The sequence below is a fragment of the Trichoderma evansii genome (genome assembly GCF_050947405.1).
Source record: "Trichoderma evansii strain SZMC 28006 chromosome Unknown GGI43scaffold_31, whole genome shotgun sequence".
Lineage (NCBI taxonomy): Eukaryota > Fungi > Ascomycota > Sordariomycetes > Hypocreales > Hypocreaceae > Trichoderma > Trichoderma evansii.
In genome coordinates this window covers 223,423-242,958 of record NW_028145175.1, presented here as the reverse complement: position 1 = coordinate 242,958, position 19,536 = coordinate 223,423, and the positions used below count along the sequence as shown (strand labels likewise).

The 19,536-nt window shown below is 44.9% G+C and overlaps 6 protein-coding genes across 6 annotated transcripts; 5 read left to right on the top strand and 1 right to left on the bottom strand.

Annotated features, from left to right (window-relative positions):
* Positions 1–264: 264 nt before the first annotated feature.
* Positions 265–4,010, top strand: GGI43DRAFT_417654 (transcription factor domain-containing protein). Its single transcript, XM_083207448.1, has 9 exons — positions 265–599; positions 681–778; positions 838–1,121; positions 1,195–1,707; positions 1,795–1,987; positions 2,043–2,192; positions 2,254–2,750; positions 2,819–3,034; positions 3,155–4,010. The coding sequence occupies exons 1-9, from the start codon at positions 519–521 to the stop codon at positions 3,334–3,336; spliced, it is 2,214 nt and encodes a 737-aa protein (XP_083055806.1). The 5' UTR covers positions 265–518; the 3' UTR covers positions 3,337–4,010.
* A 357-nt stretch (positions 4,011–4,367) lies between these two features.
* GGI43DRAFT_388362 (acetate uptake transporter family protein) lies at positions 4,368–5,359 on the top strand (the record flags this gene model as incomplete). The annotated part of the gene is made up of 5 exons (XM_083204062.1): positions 4,368–4,700; positions 4,756–4,810; positions 4,890–4,919; positions 4,975–5,220; positions 5,277–5,359. 5 exons carry the CDS (start codon positions 4,368–4,370, stop codon positions 5,357–5,359), a joined length of 747 nt encoding a protein of 248 aa, XP_083055805.1.
* Positions 5,360–6,068: 709 nt separating this feature from the next.
* On the bottom strand, positions 6,069–7,551 carry GGI43DRAFT_417651 (FAD/NAD(P)-binding domain-containing protein). The gene has a single exon (XM_083207447.1). It carries the CDS (start codon positions 7,449–7,451, stop codon positions 6,201–6,203), a length of 1,251 nt encoding a protein of 416 aa, XP_083055804.1. The 5' UTR covers positions 7,452–7,551; the 3' UTR covers positions 6,069–6,200.
* A 1,895-nt stretch (positions 7,552–9,446) lies between these two features.
* On the top strand, positions 9,447–11,686 carry GGI43DRAFT_417649 (major facilitator superfamily domain-containing protein). The gene has a single exon (XM_083207446.1). It carries the CDS (start codon positions 10,028–10,030, stop codon positions 11,414–11,416), a length of 1,389 nt encoding a protein of 462 aa, XP_083055803.1. The 5' UTR covers positions 9,447–10,027; the 3' UTR covers positions 11,417–11,686.
* A 1,023-nt stretch (positions 11,687–12,709) lies between these two features.
* On the top strand, positions 12,710–13,824 carry GGI43DRAFT_431546 (uncharacterized protein; the record flags this gene model as incomplete). Its single annotated transcript, XM_083209423.1, has 3 exons — positions 12,710–12,916; positions 12,969–13,090; positions 13,146–13,824. 3 exons carry the CDS (start codon positions 12,710–12,712, stop codon positions 13,822–13,824), a joined length of 1,008 nt encoding a protein of 335 aa, XP_083055802.1.
* Positions 13,825–15,212: 1,388 nt separating this feature from the next.
* Positions 15,213–17,838, top strand: GGI43DRAFT_417644 (argininosuccinate synthase). Its single transcript, XM_083207445.1, has 13 exons — positions 15,213–15,307; positions 15,377–15,390; positions 15,460–15,515; positions 15,564–15,581; positions 15,785–15,905; positions 15,975–16,091; positions 16,168–16,181; positions 16,232–16,236; positions 16,285–16,377; positions 16,431–16,526; positions 16,924–16,997; positions 17,052–17,575; positions 17,635–17,838. Exons 1-13 carry the CDS (start codon positions 15,285–15,287, stop codon positions 17,725–17,727), a joined length of 1,248 nt encoding a protein of 415 aa, XP_083055801.1. The 5' UTR covers positions 15,213–15,284; the 3' UTR covers positions 17,728–17,838.
* Positions 17,839–19,536: the final 1,698 nt, after the last annotated feature.

Sequence of the window (19,536 nt, the reverse complement as noted above, 5' to 3'; positions counted from 1 at the left end):
TTATTTAATGTTACATTCCATTATCTGGATATTTATGGCTCTGTACCTGTTCAAAATGAAACTTTGAAATGAAACTTACATGATGATTAGAGAGCTCCACTTCAAATCATTGCACTATTCTCTTTGTCAGAGCAAAGCTGCACTCCTTACTTTACGCAGACTTTGACCTTTTTGCCAGATGCACGGAACAGGGAACTGTTTTTGCAACTTATTGAATTACGTTAAAAATAACTATATTATGGGCTCATACATGCAACGGAGAGCCGGCATTCCCCATATCCATCTTGAGCCTTTTTGGTTAAGATGAATCGCCCCCACAGATCCCCAGGTTGGGGTTTAGTATCCCCGAGTTGGAGGCTAGCACTTCACTAGCTCAACGCTATTCGATGAGGCGTCTTATAATTTCGGCAAAGCACTTCCGTCGGCGGGATACTGCCGGCCAACCTCTCAATAAATATATTCCCATACGGCACGGGGAACGCATCCGCTTTCCCAACAAAACAAGCTGAGTCCTTACAATGTCTTCCCCGGCACCTCCAGCCAGCAAGCGGCGACGAGTTACCCTTGCATGCAGTTTGTGCCGACGCCGGAAATCCCGCGTAAGTATGAGACCAGATGTTTGCGAATACGGCCGTGAGCATCAAGTCGCTGACGTAACTCGTGTCCGGAATATTCTATAGTGCAGCGGTGATCATCCTTGCGCATTATGCCAAGAGCTGGGCGCAGAGTGTCAATACCCGGATAGCTCTATTCCTTCTAATTTGACCGTGGGGAGAAGGTGAGGATGCTTGACATGCGCATATTGACTTCTGTCTGGCCTATTGATCACGGAAACAGCTACATCTCCCAGTTGGAACAGAGACTGCAAGACATTGAAAGCTCCCTCCAGCAACTACATAGTGCCCAAAATGATGGGCGAGCTACATTTTCGAGTCGCGGGGATCACGATACTCCTGCCAATGAATCTTTATCAACCGTCGAGGAGCATCGATCTGTGTTGCTCCCATCAACGCTGGGAAGCCATGACGCTACTGAGCTAGGAGAAGTTGACATCTCGGAGAACTCCATCGATGGCATGGGTGCATTGAAATTTACCAATGAAGTAGACTGCGGGTTTTTCGGTACGCCACATAACACCAATTCCTCAGAAGGGGGGGAAGAGAAGAGAATATCTCGGCAGCTAACTCATTCAAGGTCCTTCGTCAAATATTGCGTTTATGCGCTACATATCTCGAGCTATAATGCAAGCCAAATCAGGAAACGAACTAGCTGATGCCATATCGCCGGCCGACCAGAGACGCGGAGGAATCGTAAATGTCTCCAAATCCAGGCCCCCATCTCCTGGACCAACGCCAGGCAGGGCTAATAACTTTACGAGGAACGCGGGAGTAAACATATACGCATTGCCGTCAGAAGAGCGGACGTGGAGCCTAATTCAACAATACTTTCTTAAAACTGGACAGCTTTTGCCATTTATCCATGAGCCGTCTTTCTGTAAAACCTATCTCCAGATGAAAAACGAGCGTTTCCGCGCTGTCCGGCGAACCTGGCTCGGTCTGCTTAATATTATTCTTGCCATTGCAGCGAGTTTGTCAGCAAAAGATGACATACCTGTTGATAAAAGGATACAAGAGTCCGATATTTACTACCAAAGAGCAAATGGCCTGTGCGATCGAGACTCCAAACGAAATGCAAGCCTAGAAATGGGTATGTATAGGTGCCACGTAGTGATAACGTCCCTTCTATCCCCCAGTCGTCATTAGCATATTGCTAACTTATCCCCTTTTTGTATAGTACAATATCTATTAATCCTAGGCCAATATCTGCAGGGAACTCAAAAGTCCGTTCAGGCATGGACTACGCACGGACTAGCTATTTCGGCCGCTTATCAGCTGGGATTACATTCACCTGATGCGAACCAAGGATTTTCGCCTTTAGAATGTGAAATACGCAAGAGAACCTGGTATGGATGCATTCTTCTTGATCGGTAGGTTCTCTTATCCTCTATAGTGAAGCGGCTGCTGATAGACTGCATGATCTAGCACTCTAAGTATGACATTTGGTCGGCCTTGTACAATTCCTGAATCATACATAAAGCTTGATATGCCCCTTAACAATATGCAAATGCTTGGCCCATCTTTGGAGATGGAGTCATACCCCCAACTTGATGGTGCTTTCTTCATAGCTGCCGTGTAAGAATTCAAAATCTTTTCCCTATATATCGCCGTTTGAATTTTTACTAACGATACATAGAAAACTTTATGCCATACTCTATAATGTTTTGGATTCGTGTTATGGACAAAACCTCGGCTTTGAAGACCCCGCGTCTATTTCTAGCGCCATCTCTCGCGTATTTGATGGGCAACATCAATTAGACCTTTGGCGGCTTCAATTAGTCCCATCCTTGGGCTTCCGCATTTGGGATACTCTAATGAACCCCGAGGATGTTGAGAAAATGGACAAAGACTTAATCATTTGCCACAGGTTCAGCATTGTTCTCTCAGTGCGCTACAATAACCTCCGAATCTTACTTCATCGTCGACATTTAGAAAGTCTTCTAAAGTCCTTGGGGACTGCTGAGGATGATTCAGGAAATGCTGATAAAAGACTTCTGCGCCAAATGAGTCTTAACAGTGTTGAATCCTGCGTCGAATCCGCCATTTCTATCATCTCGGTAGTTCATTGCATAACTTTATCCAGCAGCTGGCGACGTGAATTGCTGGGCGCATGGAACTATTCTCTTTATTACAGTAAGTATAGCTTGTAAACACGTTGTGTTATGGAACGAGCTAAATTGCATAAACTCACCGCTTCATAGCATTCAATGCCGCACTGGTTATTTTCGCATCTCTCATGATAATATCAGCGTCCAAAGAGACCCTAAACGATACGTCCGTCAGGGTAAAGGTTAATAACTCACGTATCTACATAGAAAACGCAATTGAAGCGCTACGTCGGCTTGATTCCGGGAACCGAGTCATTGAGCGTTGTGTAGAGTACCTTGCCCAACTTTCCTTGATCTTGAATGCTATGGGTAAGTCAAACGCCATGAAATGATATTTGCCCCTTTTTCTTTTTTTGAAGAAGAAAAAAGACTCAATCTGCGAGATATTCTGTTCTACGAATCAACAACTAATTAGATTCAAAACGATAGATCGAAATGAGTCAGATCCAAGTACTAGTGGGATTCTGAACTTTCCGATTGAACATTCTTCAGATATTTTTCAATCCAGTGGTCTAGAATCTTATATGGACCTGGGAGAATTTATGGTGGACGGAGATTTTGACTTCTTAGCGGACTTTTTGGTCACGCAGAATGGAAAGCATCAACCATAGGAATCAGAATGCGGTCGTTCATCGCATCAAACATTTATAATACTTTTGTCAGAAACGCTAGTGGCGAAACTAGTGGCGCTAATGTTATCATACACCTATTATGCCTTACGGCTTCTAAATATACCCATATGATAACGAGTAATAATCCCTGTTTTTAGCGTTTTGGCTTTCAGCTGATTCATGTAATGTAAAGGCCTCCATATTCCCTAATCCACAATAGCTACTGACACATGAGAATGTGTCATGACATAAAATCGTTAGGATAGATATAGTAAAACATAGTGGACTCTCTTCAAGAGCCGAGATCGTTGAGACAGTGGGCTCTCTTCAGGAGCTGGGACTCACCCGTGAAGAAGCATCTCCACTTATTAGGCCTTGCGCCACATGTTTTGCCCATTCGGAAGTGAAGAACGGAAGCTGAACGGCAGCCACATGGTGATCTGGAGCAGTCGAAGCCGTGGGGGCCCAGAGTGGCTTTCACATGAATCATGAGCGAGATAGGCATGGCATAGAGGTGGCACTAAAATCTCGGCAATGGACTCGGGAGTAGAGCGGACGAAAAGGTGGGTAGTATGACAGCGACAGCCGCCAATAGTAGCCGTAAACTATTGTCCATCTAGTATTAGCGAAGTGGCTTGGTGCAATTTATTATCGCAGGGCCAACTCTATTTATCCATCCTCACAAAGGATTGGTCAAGTTGAGTGTGGGGATTAGCGCCACGAAGATCGCTTCTTAGCCTTTCCCCGGAAAGATATCGTGATCTGGGGACCCCGCGTTTTTGCAGTGTCACGGCTCTTCCCCGTCAGTTCCCCGGATTCTGTATTCAAGCTTAAGGGAGCTTTGACATTGTAATTTGCGGAGAGAGATAGCATTGAAAGCTACGAGCTCTAATCTAAGGGAGCTATGTTGGGGCTCGACTCGATCTATTTAAAGGGGGATGTAGCCCGCCATCTGCTTGATTTCAGCAATCTGAATAAGAGCTTTTACTTACTCAAAATAAAAACACATCACTGTCAATTGTCTTTTCAAAATGACTAGCCAAAGCCAAAAACTTGATCGAAATGAATATGAGGAGAGGCCTCAATCTGTGAGCTCGAATGAGCCGGATCTTGAAAGACTTCGAACCAAAGGCGGCCATATTGATAATCGTGATCAGCCCTCTTTACCTGTTATTCATCGAAGTTTTGCGAATCCTGCGCCCTTGGGTCTTTTATCTTTTGGTACAGGAGTTTTTCTACTCTCATTGCTTGGTGTACATGCACGCGGCATTGTAGAGAAGAATATATTAGTTGGAGTGTTTGTATTTTTCGGTGGTATATGCCAATTTATTTCAGGCATTATGGAGTTTGTTGCCGGAAACACGGTATGCAACCATACACAAGCAACCAGAAATATAAACGCCGCTAATATTTTCCTAGTTTGGCGCCACAGTCTTCCCATCATACGCGGCTTTGAGCTTGAGCTTTGCAATGAGTACGAATATTTCTCTCTATTCATTTACAACCCTCAGTATCAATGGGTTAAGCTAGCTAACACAAACGTCTCACTGTAGTCTTTATCCCAGGAACAGGCATCATTGACGGTAATTTTCCCATCTGATAAACGAATATAGAAAACTTTTCTAACTGTAGCAATAGCATATAGCGATGCGCAGGGACACATCACACCCGAGTTCAACCAAGCGCTCGCCATGTATCTATTCAGCTGGCTCATACTGAACGCGATATTCACAGTCGCCTCTTTGAGAAGCTCTTGGACATTATTCGCGGCCTTTTTACTTTTCAATGTCGAATTAATACTTCTCGCCACGGGCTATATGGTTAACAATGCCGGCTTGTTAACAGCTGGAAATTCCGTTGGCTTCCTGGTGTCATTTTGCGCCTGTAAGTATATTTCACCTGCTAAGTGGTATCCAAGCTAATGGTGATAATCAATATAGATTGGTCTGGCTGTGCAGGATTGTGGTCAGGAGGCATCACGCCATTTACACTTCCAGCTTTCCCCATGTACAAATATGTCTAATACATAATACTGGAAACCGTCAGAAAACGGGCTGTTGGTTATTTTTCAAAATTTACTGGCTATGACACTTTTTATTAGATTTATATTTCAATAAAACAATGTCAATATGGATATATAAGTTGAAACAGCGATCATGAACGTAATTTGACCATTTGCCCCTTTTCCTCTGACGACACCGCAGCAAAAGATATCCGATCCATTAATTTAACATCATTGCATATCCATATTCTTATGCTTATCATTCTTAAGGCCTAGCCTGATACGATGATTACTCCGAAGCAAAAGACGCGACTAATTACAGTGTACATGACTCAGCATAAGGACCAAAGCTATTACACAAGTGCTGATGCACACCCAAAGCTCAAGTAGAAGCTCCAGCCCGCTAGCGCTTGGAATGAATCGCTCAACGAGATGCAATGTTTAGGCTAGCAAGGTTTGTATTTAGCCCATTTAAGCTCATATCACGTTGATGGAATCCATGGATTCAATATTTGTTTAGGGAACTCACGTTCCCTCGCACGAGTTAGCCTATATATATGTAAGAATGTGTAAGTATCTCCTAAAGTGGGCATTGAATAACAATTAGGGGCAGCAGCCCAACAGCGAAAGTGTGTATACAGTTTCAGCTATTTTGGGCATATAGAAGTCATAATTACTACAACGGGCTTTCACAACATAAGTTGGAGACTAAATATCAGGCAGTTATATATGAGAAATCATGTTAATTCACCTTAATACGTTTATGATTCTTCTCACTATTCAATAAAGCATGGACAGGCTGTCATATTAATTTTGGATCGACATACATTCTGAAAAAACTCGATATACTTCCCTTTTAGTGCTAATTACGAATAATCTCTCTTCCGTCCAACCAGTCCATGAACCATGCATAACACATCAAGATCTTCCTGCGCCATGACCGCGTCCAAAAGAAATTACCAGATCTCCAACTCAGCCACGCTCCGTAGCCCGTGTACTCCCGTTTACCCTGGACTACACCGTCCCATCTTCCTGTGTATGTAACTAGAGAGCGTTGCTTGTACTCGAAAGGCGACTTATCGTTCTTGTTCAGCGCGTTAATGATGTAGTCTGCTTTTTGAATCGCAACTTCGGCGGTTGTTGGTAGAGTCCCGCCCTCGATATCTCCCGCATCTCCCATTGCGAATACGCCCTGCATGACACTACCATCTGGTGCGAAAGCATTGAGATGGTCGTCCGTCAAAATCCGTATCAATCCCTTCTCCGTCTTACGAAGGTTCAGTTTGTCGACTAGAGGAACAGATTTGTTTCCGGTGGCCCAGATGAGCATGCCATAGCCAGTAGCACCGTCCTCCTGAGTTTCAATTGTGTTCGGAGTCACTTTAAGGATATGCGTGTTCGTTTTAATGTTGACTTTGCCGGTTTTCAGGGCACCAGTCGCATATTCTGCCAGTTTTTGATCAAATGGTGCTAGAATATTAGGGGCGACATCATACACGGAAACAGACGCCTTGCCTTTCAAATGTGGAAACAAGACATTGGCGTCTCCGTCAAATAAATCTGTTAGCTCGGCTGCCATCTCGATACCAGTAGGGCCGCCGCCAACAATGGCCACATGCAATAGTTGCCTCTGACGATCTTCTGATGTTCCAGGCAGAGAGGCCATCTCAAGAAGGTCGTTCAATCGGCTTCGAACTGCATTCGCATTGGCGACATTCTTTACGAAGATGGCATGTTCTGTCACGCCAGGGATACCGAAGGTGTTGCTACGGCATCCTGGTACGAGGATAACCTTATCATAGTCGACGTTAAAACGCTCATCTTTCAGCTCATCGAATGCTGGCTGACAGATAAGGGATTGCGCATCAAAATCGATGTCGACGACCAAAGCCTTGATATACTTTGCATGGAAATCCCTTCGTCGGAGAGGTTCATGCGCCAATCGAGGGTCAAACAGTCCGCAAGCAGCGCTGGCCAATAGAGGAGTTACGGCGGAAGTATTCTCTGGTGAGATTAAGGTGACATCAAACTTTTTGTGATCGATGCCATAACCCAGGCGATAGCCACCCCAGCCACTTCCAATAATAACAACTTTCTCTTTCTGCGCGGCCATTGTTGAGTTGTAGCCAAATGAAGAGTGTTTGTATTTGGTCAAAAGTCGAGTATCAACGTGAGATTATCACAAGGGCACATGCAATTAAACATTCGAAGCGGAGAGATATAAAATGACGCCTGAATGGGGTCGAGCAACTGAAGCATCTTTTATTGCAAGAATTACTGACGTCACAAAACGCAAATGCTTTTCCCAAAGAGGGAAGGCTAACCAAAAGGCTAATATAATATTAGGATATAACTTGGAAATAAATAGGGCTCAAAGTTTAGTTATCACCTATGCGAAGCGCCTCTATCTGCAGAGATATAGAGAGGTATTTCGATTTATTCGGGGTTTTAGAACGTTGATGCAATGCCGAAAGCCGAGTAATGGGAGAGTGGGAGAGGAGAGAGAAAAGAGTGGCCCAGGCTCTCCGTAGTGGGGGGAAGAAATTGCCGAGAAATTTCAGAGCAGTGGATTTAGTGGCTGGATAAAGGAGAATACGTGTTACATAGAAAACATTTGCGGAGAGATACGTAGAGATCTGGCATCCAGCTAGAAACTGACTTCATGAACTCCAATTCAAAACTCCGTATTATCCGACAAGTCCCATATTTACATTAAGGAGATGGGGCCAGCCCCTCCATGAAAATATTAAATTTACTGGACTTGCCAGGATCTACTAAAAGTACCCTTGCATATCAAGAGTGATCAAATCAAATAATATTTATTCTGTATTCCATCATGAGGTTAGAAGAAAGATACAAGAAGTAAAAATATATAGCAACCAGTGTTAACTAATAGTTATTCGCTTAATTATAGGATTTGGAATAAATTACATACAGAAAGGTTAACGAAATGAGTTTTATAATATCATGACAGAGTCCAGGTTCTAATATAGTTCGTATATATATTAAATTGGAATATTGCTTGGTATGGTGCTTTCTATTACTGGCCTAAGAATAGGTAAGTATTCTCATTGGTAGTCTTATGCCTTGGGTTTTTATTGATCCAGCAGCTGGATCCCTCTTTAACGTGTTTATCTTCTTTTGTAGCCTTATACCTACAGGCGGAGAGTCTTGTTCCTTAGTACTTGAGTTTGTAAGAAAAGAAGAATCGTACAGGCGCTTGGCGTTGAGTAATACTACCTAATTGTAGATTTGTTGTTTTAGCGTTAGCGTCCATTATCAAGCTAATTTTAGGGGTAATAATCGTTGGGAGCTCAGACATGATGATTTAAGAACGCCGAAATTCTGTTGGTACAAAGTGATTTGTCCAATCGCCTATCTCGTCTACTTCGTTTATATCATAAGTGTTAACTCTCATCGATGTCGAGGAGAAAGTATATACAGCACTATTTCCAGAGCCTGGTGTCCTTCTACGCTATGCTACCCGATTTCGGATAAGGGGACTCTAATGTTTATTGAGATACTGAAAAGATCGGATCAAATATAAAGATATCTATACCGTCGAATTTATATGCTACATACACTCTACAAGATGGGCTTTTATATTGGACAGGATTTCTTGGGCAATTGCCGAAGTCTTGACTGCAAGGAGATACGTACCAATCAGGTTGTAGGATTAGCAGAATTATGTAAAATTTGTACTGGCTTACTAGGTGCCTATTTTTGCGATGGAGTAGATACATATTATGTTTTTGCTTCAGAAAGGTTTTGCGTCGTGTTGAAAGTATGATGTTTAGCACCTGAAGCACGTCAGGATCCAAGACCCATCCATCTGCCTAATTGAGCCACGGCTGGTAACCTGCATACGGGATGCCTTAATTACGAGATTAAAATCTGACACTAACACAAATCCAGTAGTCGCTGGAGCTGACATGCATAAAGCCCAGGCCAATCCGCTGAATAATGTACTGATACACGCCCAGTGCCCTATCGCAAATGCTGATATGATACTTCGCTGCTTGCTGCAATACACAGAGATTTTCCAATGGGGTTTCCCATGTAGCATTAATGAATAGAACTACGTCTTGACGAATAGTTGATTTGTAAATGAGCCCATTGGTAATCGTTTTTCTCTGTTCTGCAAGTTATACATGCTGGGTCCACCGAGAATGGATTTCCTATATAGCAGCAAGAAAGCAGCTCCAAGAGTATCGATCATTCGACAGGACACTTGCTAGAATCACATCGTTTATCTGAACATCTGACAAAATTACAGCATAGTCCACATCTTTTCAAGCCAATTCTTGTCTGCTTAGAAAATTATTCTCTTCCATCCTGCTACGTCGAACCCATATCCCCAGATGGAATCATCAACAACCCGAGCAGACTCCGACTGGCTATAAAGCACCAACATCCATTTTTGAATCCAAAGATTTTAATATCAGCGAGCATGAATCCAGCAGCGGCAACGAATTGCAAGATAGGCTCGAATTGCAGAAAGAAAATGCCTCTGAGAGCGAACCACAACGTCAAATAAGAGGGGTACTGTGGATCCTCATATTGCTGCCATTGTATATAAGCTGCTTCATATACGGGCTTGATACCACTATCTCAGCAGACGTGCAGGGACCTATAGTAGAAGCCTTTGATCATGTCGAACAACTGGCCTGGGTGGGCGCCGGCTTCCCCATGGGCTCGGCCGCCGTGATCTTACCGGCCGGCAAGCTATTCACTTCTTTCGACATGAAGTGGCTTTTTATCGCATCCGTCGCTCTTTTTGGGGTCGGCTCTACAGTATGCGGAGCCGCACCTAATATGAGCGCCCTGATAGTTGGCCGCGTGCTGGCGGGAGTGGGCGGCTCTGGCATCTATCTTGGCAGCCTCAACATCATCTCGGTACTCACGATACCCAAGGAGCGCGATACCTTCATCACCGTAATTGGTTGCTTCTGGGGTGTTGGTGCGGTGCTTGGTCCTGTCATTGGCGGCGCCTTTAGTGTATCGTCAGCCACATGGCGCTGGGCATTTTATATCAATCTGGTCATTGGAGGTACCTTGGCTCCTCTATTCCTATTGGCCATCCCGAGCATTCACCTAGCCAAAGATGTCCCGGTGATGAACCGCCTCAAGAAGCTCGATATCGTCGGGTATATACTCAACGCTGCCGCATGGGTCTCCTTTACACTTGGATTTATCATGGCTGGTGGACAGTGGCCATGGGATGATGGGCGTACTATTGCGACGATTGTCGTCTGCGGCGTCTTAGTAGTCGTCTTTGCACTGCAGCAGTATTTCGCTATCTTCACGACTCCAAAGACGCGCATGTTTCCCGTACACCTTCTTCGCTCGCGGTCACAGTGGGTGCTCTACGTTGCCACATCCGCTGCAATCTCGGCTCTGTGGGTAATGATGTTTTTCATCCCAATCTACTTCCAATTTGTGCATAACGATAGTGCCATAAAGGCAGCCGTGCGCCTGCTTCCCGCTATTATCATTTCCATAATAATCAACATGCTGGCTGGCCATTACCTGTCGCGTATACGTTATTATATGCCTATTTACGTTATATCTGGTGTAATTACTGCGCTGGATGGCGGCTTGTTGATGGGGTACTTGAGACCAGATACTCCCCAAAGTCAGATATATGGATTCAGTGTCATTATTGCCTTCGGGTGTGGCATGACACTGCAGATTGGATACGCCCTTGCGAGCTTCAAAACGCAACCCGAGTGGCTAGGAGATGCTATTGCGCTGCAAAACATGGCACAAGTTGGCGGCGAGGTTATTTCACTTGTTATCGCTGGCCAGATTTTCCAATCTAAAGCCTTTGAGAACCTCTCCGCCGCGTTAGCAGGCCAAGGCTATTCAGCTGCTGACATTCACGCTGCGATTGCTGGGGCCCAGAGTACCCTTTTCCAGAGGCTGAGCGGCGACTTGCGCACCAAGGCTATCCTAGCCATTACGGATGCAATCCAGATGTCGTATGTCCTCATTATCGTCGCTGGCGCAGCACTGCTTTTTGCGGGTGTTGCCATGAAGTTTGAGCCAGTACTTGGTGGAAGTAGACCTGCCCATTGAGTCTGACTGAGGTTGGATGAACTGATGGCTCTCTGGTTAAATATTGGCTATATATCCGCCATAAGTAGCTTCGGTAAGATCAAAGAAAAGTTATGATTATATAAAGCAAAGAGTGGACATTGAGGTTTTATAATGGAATAGAGGTGGCAAGGCATATGTAGGTTAGAGTTCTCAGAGATCTGCTAGGGCAGAGGTCGGGCAATAAATATTGCAAAGCTTTTCAAATAATATGATAACTTGGTCCGTATTTTAATATGCAACCACATAGAATACTATTGAGAAATTTGTCGCTCCTCGTGGATCCTATGTTTTTCTGCCGATAATATGAAGTACCAAGACGTAATCTCTCAGCGTTGAATGTATGCCTCGGCTATCTCGCTGAGACTCAACTTTACGACAGACAACAAAGGGCCAGTGATATTGGACTTTGCCAGCAAATCTGTATTCTAACGGGACAAAATTGTTCCTTGGCCCCTCATAGACACCAAATGCAAAGTAAAAGGCTGATTGCACGATTTCGCATATTTATGCACCGTCCAACACAAAGGTGTCCAATCCACGATTTGCCCAAACCAAAGTCGGCATCTCAACTATTAGTGGCAGACATCGATATAAAAACATATAAACACATCTACATATTTAATTATAATTTGTATTAAATACGCTCACAAAAAGAATGGCTGAAACTGCTGGTGGTAAGCGGAATCGCTCGACGTTCATACCCGGACAACAGCGCACTAAACCCAAGTAACACGAGAATGGCGTGAAGTGCCCACGAAGTCGCATAAGGGGCCTACCGCGACAAAGATTCGAGTTCGTAAGATTATCAACGACAAATCTCCAACCGGATAACGCGACACGGCGGCGTATCCGAAGCCACGCCCAGGCAGACCACGTATACCGCCGGCAAATATCCAAGGGACTACGGCGACCACTAACAGTTGAGCTGGATGCATCGATTCTTCTAAGCACGCTGGCTAGTTCTGCTCCAATCACATCTAATAGAAGGACAAACGAACTTGATACCTCTTTGCAGTCGCCCAGTCAAGAGAAAAATGCTTTACCTATCATGTTTGGCCCTCCAAATCGCCAAGAGACACGCCGAGGAGCCGTCTTCGGGCTGTTACCCGATTACCACCGCCGCCGTGCTAAGTTACTATAGGATCACTTTTTGCCTTGAAGCCTATTACACCCTGCCATCTATAATTACTGATCTTGACTTTTTTCTCCATTCCAGTGTATGACGGAACGTGTCCCATATTCAAGTCTATGGTAGCTGTAAGCTTTCTCAACATGGTGCAAGGATCAACCGCATTAACACAGATGCTGTCTACATCAGCACGGCACGTAGATGACGGTAGAACATGCCAAAGTGGATTGAAGACGGATTATATCAGCTATTCTATTATGGCAACCCGATCGCTACGGCAACTCTTGTCTGAGCGTGTACAACCTCGGAAAGAGGTAATTGTAGCAATCTTGGCATTTGCGGCATTCGCAGTAAGTGTTTAATATCAGATTTCAAAACATTGCGCGAGCTAAGAACAATAAGAATCTCATCTCCGATGCAGATTTGATCAATATCCATCTTGAGGGCCTGTCACTTGCGCTCAGACCCTATGGTGGCGTAGTCGCTATGGACTCAGCTCCTGCTATTCGCATGATGATTTATTGGTATATGTTAGGATCTAATCGTCGTTTGGCTAGTATTCTAACCTTTACGATGAAGGATTGATCTAAACGGAGCGTATCTACAAGATAGAACGCCACGATACCTTCAGCCGCATCAAATTCTCTCCCTGTTGGGCGGCTATAACAGTGCTATATCTTCGACTATCTCTTACTCATCAGGTGGCAACATCCTGGAAGATTCTGCAATAATGCGCCTGTGTGCCAGTATTCGACAAGCTAACTGCCTCATCGAAGCTGGTTTTGCCGCCACGGGTGAGATATATTGGGACAATGCCCTCTTTCCTGGCCTCCATGTGTCACCCATCCTCCATGACCTCTTATCTCTGCCTCGGGCCTTGGCCAATAGCGACAACCGATTCCGCCAGCGTGAATGCTTCCGGTTAGCCGCAATCATCTACCTTGGCGAAGTAAATAAAAATTTTGGAGTCAGCCAAACTCATGCAATGTTGTATGCGCAGAAGCTGCGTATGCTGCTCACATCTCCTGGCATGATTCCTTCATGGGGGGCGGGAACTCCTTTCCTGCTGTGGACTCTCGTTGTTGCAGCAGCATCTTCAAATCTGGACAGAAGCCTGTCCCTACAATTGCGGCAGGTACTTGCCGTGTGTCTTCAACACGCTGAAATCAGGGATCCATCTTATCTCGTATCTCTCATCTCCAACTTTCTATGGTGTGATGCTGTATTCGGAACATCGTTGTCTGTTTTGGCGAAGTAGTTGGTTCCGAGTTCGAGCTGCGTGGTGTAGCTATGAGAACGAGCTATTATAACCTGGCCCTTATGGTTTGTTAATTGGCCCATAGAGTAGGTGATAATAGGTGAAATTGAATTGATTGTCGACCAACTCAGCCAATCACGACATATTGTTATTGATGAAGTTCCTTCATACAAGTAACAAAGCAGAATTATCTGGCTTTAGACTTCGAACCACATTTTTTGAAGTAAGAGACCTAAGACTTTCATGAAAAGCTCAACGTGGTTCCATATTTTCCAATGGATAAGGTTGTATGTGTTACGAAGCTATCTAAATCTAGCTGATATGGATGATAAAAAGAAATTATGCCAAAAGCAAAAAAGAAAAACATTTAACAGCCGGTGTTCGCCAGTGGTTACCCGCCTGACTACTAATCCGCCGGTTAGTGGCCTGTCTATGGGGGAGCAGACAGAGATTCTTGCTCTTTAACTGAACCTGACCCAAGGTTTTGCCATTTCCCTCCTAACTAATGTCTAAAATGTTATATAATATTTACACATAATAGACACTTGTATCTTGTTTTTATATAGAGATTTGGTCTTACAGACGTAGGTGAGCTATACTCGGGTAAGCTGAGATCCACTCTTTTAAAGTATAAATAGGGAAGCTCTATCAGGCCACCAGATTTTCATAGCAGGCCCCCAAAAAGTGGAGTACTTGTATGTATAAGTCACTTATAGTACTCTTTAAAACTCTAAAACATATACCACTAACTCTTAGCCACTAACACCTAACTACCGGTAATATGCTATGCGAAAGAAACAAATAGATGACATCGATTTCTTTGTTCCGTTCCGTTACCGCTGCTTACCTAAGGTGGGATAAAATAAGGTAAGGTACTACCTACCTAGGTAACCAAGAGAGCATGCGCTCAGAACTGCGGCAGTTATCACAGGTTTACTACCTACGGTAGGTACTCAAAGACAGTGAGTCAATTATGACTCACACGTTGAAGAGCCTTCTGTAAAGTTATTCTGCTCAGGAAGGCGTCCATGGCGTCACAACTGGACGCCCTGGGGGTCCGAAAGTCTAAACACCCAAGCCAAGCGGTTGTAAAAAAAGAGGGACTGCAAAATGAATATGCGCATACATAAAGACAATAAGAGCACTATTTCAACGAGGCTAGCACAGTTAGTATGTGAGTATGGTCTATTTCAGTGTGCTGATTGTTTGTCGATTCCCGCTTATTTGGCAAACCCCTTGCCGCCCTAGTACTAATTACGAGCACCTTATTGTGGGGCTAGGGTCGCAGCCCTTATCATGCGTCTTGCCATAATCAGCCTAGTGTCCCCACAGCAGACATCTTGTAGATCTCATATCGAGTCCGGCCTCGGCGGGATGAAAGCGGCAATAACACCACTGACTGACGGTCATCAACTTCATTCGCTCCCTACTTACCTTTTCCACTTCAACCAACTATCACAATGGCTGCCAAGCGCGTTTGTCTGTGAGTTGAACAGAACCATTATTGCTTTCTAAGTGCTGTTAGGCTGATTTGGTGATCCCCGTGAATCAGGGCATACTCTGGCGGTGCGTTTTTCTACATGAACAGTGCTGCATGAGCACGATGACCATGCTAATGTAACATGTAAATTACAGGTTTGGATACTTCTGTTATCCTAGCTTGGCTCATTGAGAAGGGCTATACTGTTGTTGTGCGTCTAACCTAGCTGATGTACCTGCGCTGAGCTGACTGAGAACAGGCGTTCCTAGCAGATGTGGTACGTACGCCGTTCCTCGACATTTGCTCCTCGGCTTAAGACAAACTGCGCCTGGAAGCACAAGCTGTCTCTCTTGCATTTCTGGCCCGTGCCCTCGATACAGAGAGAGCCCGGAGGATGAAAGAGATGGACTGTTATTCTCAGGGCCAGCTCGCTACTCATAGCGGCTTCATTTGCTTATCCCTGTGCTGACGTCATGGCAGGGACAAAATGAGGACTACGACGCAGTCAAAGCGAAGGCCGAGAAGATCGGCGCCGAACGCATGATCATCCAGAATCTTCAGCAGGAGCTGGTGGAGGAACTTGTTTGGCCAGCAGTGCAATGTGTGTTCGGCCTCCCCCGTGCAAAGTGCACAACTTCCATCCACGGCTATGCTAACATCCCACGCTTAGGCAACGCGATATACGAAGACGCTTACCTCTTGGGAACGTCGTTGGCTAGGCCTGTCATCGCGAGGGCGATGATGAAAGTGGCTAAGCAGTATAACTGTGAATATTTGAGTCATGGATGTAAGCAATCGACGTCGCCTTTCAGGATCGGTTTACTATCATATCATACTGACTGCCGTCTCTCCTACCTATATAGGCACAGGTAAAGGGGTACGTTCTTCCCTCTCTGTATATCATGTTTTGGGTGCTAACTAGATTAGAATGAGTACGTTTAGGTGTCCGGATATCAATGTTACATACTCACCCTCTTTAGCCAGGTCAGATTCGAGATGGCATGGAGGGCCCTCGATCAGAAGACAAAGACAATCATCCCGTGGCGCATACCGGAGTTTTGCGAGCGATTCGCGTCCGTACCCCTGCCGGCCCCCCTCTCTCTCGGAGATACTAACGTACAGACAGCGGGCGTCAAGCACTCTTGGACTTTGCTGCATCAAAGGGCGTTCCTGTGACGTCGACTAAGCAGAAGCCGTTTTCGATGGATGCCAACCTTATCCAGTGAGCAAAAGCCCTCTACTTCATCCCATCGAGACCTTCAAGCGTACTCGATGTTTATACGTCGTTGCAAGCGACCGCCGTACAAAATGAGGTACACTACTGTCAGTTCATAAGTACACGGCAACTCGCAATGATCTATAAGTACCAAGAGCGCTTTGGTCTCGACGGGATACCTATAAGGAGAGGGAACGTCAGGAACTCCTCCAGAAGTGGCAGGTGGCAGAAGCACGCAGCAAGTGCTTTCTTTAGGTGCTATACAACCCCGTATATCACGCGGACAAGACTGTACAGTGGGTACAAGACTTGATACTTGCTTCTGCCACGCTATAAGGCTTCCATTTGACCTCCTTCTCCCGGCCGGACATAGAATCGTCGCTAACCCTTCCGTCTAAACTAGTTGCTCATACGAGGCAGGTCTACTCGAGCAACCCGAGCTCGAGCCGCCAGCCGACATGTGGACAATGACCGTGGGTAAGTTCGCTCAGTCTTGAATCAGTTCCGTGACGTGGGAGCTAACTTCGAAAGATCCCATGAAGGCTCCTGACGAGCCAACCAGGTTCACTGTCCACTTCGAGAAGGGCATCCCAATCAAGCTTGAGGTCGGTGACAAGGTCGTCACTGGCTCACTGGAAATCTTCAAGGCTGCTAACGAAATTGGCCGAGCTAATGGAGTTGGCCGTGTCGACATTGTCGAATCAAGGTTCATTGGTCTCAAGAGCCGTGGCTGTTACGACACCCCCGGCTTGACGTGCCTGCGCACCGCCCACCGAGATCTCGAGGGCCTTGTCATGGACTCCAAGGTTCGTGCCATCCGTGACCAGATGGTCACCTCGAACTGGACCGCCTGTCTCTACAATGGCATGTACTTCAGCCCAGAGCGAGAGTTTCTCCACAACTCCATCATCTTTAGCCAGAGGCACGTCGAGGGCAAGGTCAATATGGTTGCCTATAAAGGCAGCGCATTCGTTGTCGGACGCTCTAGCGAGACCTCTAACCTTTACTCTGAGACTGAGTCGTCTATGGATACTCTCGAGGGCTTCTCCCCAATGGTAAGTAGCTTTCTGAAAAGAGCTTTTAGACGTGAACTGAAGCTGATGATGTGATTAAGGATACGAGCGGCTTCATTGCTATTCAGGCTATCCGTCTTGAGAAGTATGGTGCCCGCAAGATCAGGGATGGCGAGCCTCTTGCCCCTATCTAAATGTAGATAGCACAAATGCTGGTAAAAGTAGGCGGACTTGTTTACATTAGTGACTTGATCTTATCTATTTTAGGCCAACTAAATATAAAAAAAAAAATATTATAAAAATAACATATAAAGCCAGAGGGGGCATTGTAAAGTGACTTTACTAATGTATTATAATAGTAATATTAATAATTAGAAGTTGGATCTCAATTCCTACCTTGTAAGATCCAAGATAAGATATATTAGCGTAGCTTGAAATAGTACGAGACGACGGCGACTGACTCTGTTTTAAACATAGATTATATAAGAAAACGGTATCTTAATTTTAATTTAATGTAATTCTTAAGTTTAAGAACTTTAGAAGTCGCGACTATGTGATCCCGATTTTGGAAACTAAGGAAGCTGGAAATAGGAGATGATGAATTACGTTGTAGAATTTGACGGAACCCCAAATTCTCCATCACCTATGGTCTTATGTGCTAGAAAAGGTGTTTAGTTTCTTTATATCCCCCTTTGCATGTGTTATGATGTTATGATGCATCTAAGAACAATATCATTGCGTTCAGTACATGCGCCGAGACTCATGGCGACTCTGATAAATGTAGCACTGTATTAGACTGGAGAAACGACGAGTGCGTTTTTTATTTATTTAGTATAGATCGAGAATCATCCATCCGCTACTACGAGCGCTTCTCAGTCGCATATGTTCTCCATTAACAGGCAGTAAAAACTCTCTTGCTCTCTACTATTGCGTAATAGTGGTAGGCATATTTAATATATGTCGTAGAGGCTCCATGGGAGTGTACACCTATCGAGGTAGCGACTGAGATCCCATAAGAGTATGTGATCTGGCATTGATGTCCGTCCCTAATCTATTAATTCAAGATCTCTTCCCTACACATTGATGCGAATCTCGGGATATGCCATGTCTGGGACAACCGACAGCTGTGATGGCTCTTGGTTTGATTCACTTACTGTGTGTACTATCAGTTCTTTGTCTTTGATAATACAATTGCACAAGATGCCGTGACCCCAACAACTAGCTTTCTGCATAGGACATCAATAAATTTAGAGGTGTGGACTTATTACCATCAATTCCAACTTTCTTGGATATATATCAGATAGCTAGAATCTGGCACCGGTATGGGCGTTGCCGAAGGAAGGAGTCGAATGCTAGCACCCACGCCTCTTGTATGTATATGGCATGAGCCGATCTTCCGGCAACGAGCCCAGAGGGCCCACTATCCTCTTACAGAGACGCATTCACTAGTGTGATTATATCTGACCCCTTTTATCGATCATAGTACCGAAGGGACCACACGTAAAGTGGAGAAATCGAGAATCTTTGTCAAGGCTATGTTGATGGCGCCCGTGTAGGAATCTCGCTTACATGCATTCATTACTAACATGTGGCTGATGGTTGCCTCGACGTCCAACAGCCGTGAATGCAGTTACCTCTCTAGAAATTTGGCTATAAATTCGGTGTCTGCCCTTCTCTCAAACCAACTTGAGAGTACTTCTCAATTATTCCTCTTACTTTTGTTATACAACTCAATAGCAACATCCATCCACCGAACTATATTCTATTTGTTCTCCAAGACAGAACAGAATTGAAGATGTTTATTTACGCCGCTGTCAAGAAATATAGAACCAAACAAGAAAAAGATAGAGAGAATCGCGAAAAGACTCAGCAATCTGGACAATCTGCCTTCAATACCAGTAGCCAGCCTAGCTACATGAACAGGACGTCTCAAGCTACAAGTCAGGTTGGTTTACCCTCATACGCTCATCCTGGGTAGTGGCCATGAGACGTGTTTTGAGAAC

Bases quoted from the DNA above. Each gene is read 5' to 3' on its own strand.
- GGI43DRAFT_417654 (XM_083207448.1), top strand. From the start codon at position 519: ATGTCTTCCCCGGCACCTCCAGCCAGCAAGCGGCGACGAGTTACCCTT. The intron at 600-680 runs GTAAGTATGAGA...AATATTCTATAG, and splicing joins GCCGACGCCGGAAATCCCGC to TGCAGCGGTGATCATCCTTG. The intron at 779-837 runs GTGAGGATGCTT...TCACGGAAACAG, and splicing joins AATTTGACCGTGGGGAGAAG to CTACATCTCCCAGTTGGAAC.
- GGI43DRAFT_417644 (XM_083207445.1), top strand. From the start codon at position 15,285: ATGGCTGCCAAGCGCGTTTGTCT. The intron at 16,998-17,051 runs GTAAGTTCGCTC...TAACTTCGAAAG, and splicing joins CATGTGGACAATGACCGTGG to ATCCCATGAAGGCTCCTGAC. The intron at 17,576-17,634 runs GTAAGTAGCTTT...GATGTGATTAAG, and splicing joins TCGAGGGCTTCTCCCCAATG to GATACGAGCGGCTTCATTGC.
- GGI43DRAFT_417649 (XM_083207446.1), top strand. From the start codon at position 10,028: ATGGGCTCGGCCGCCGTGATCTTACCGGCCGGCAAGCTATTCACTTCT.
- GGI43DRAFT_417651 (XM_083207447.1), bottom strand. From the start codon at position 7,451: ATGGCCGCGCAGAAAGAGAAAGTTGTTATTATTGGAAGTGGCTGGGGT.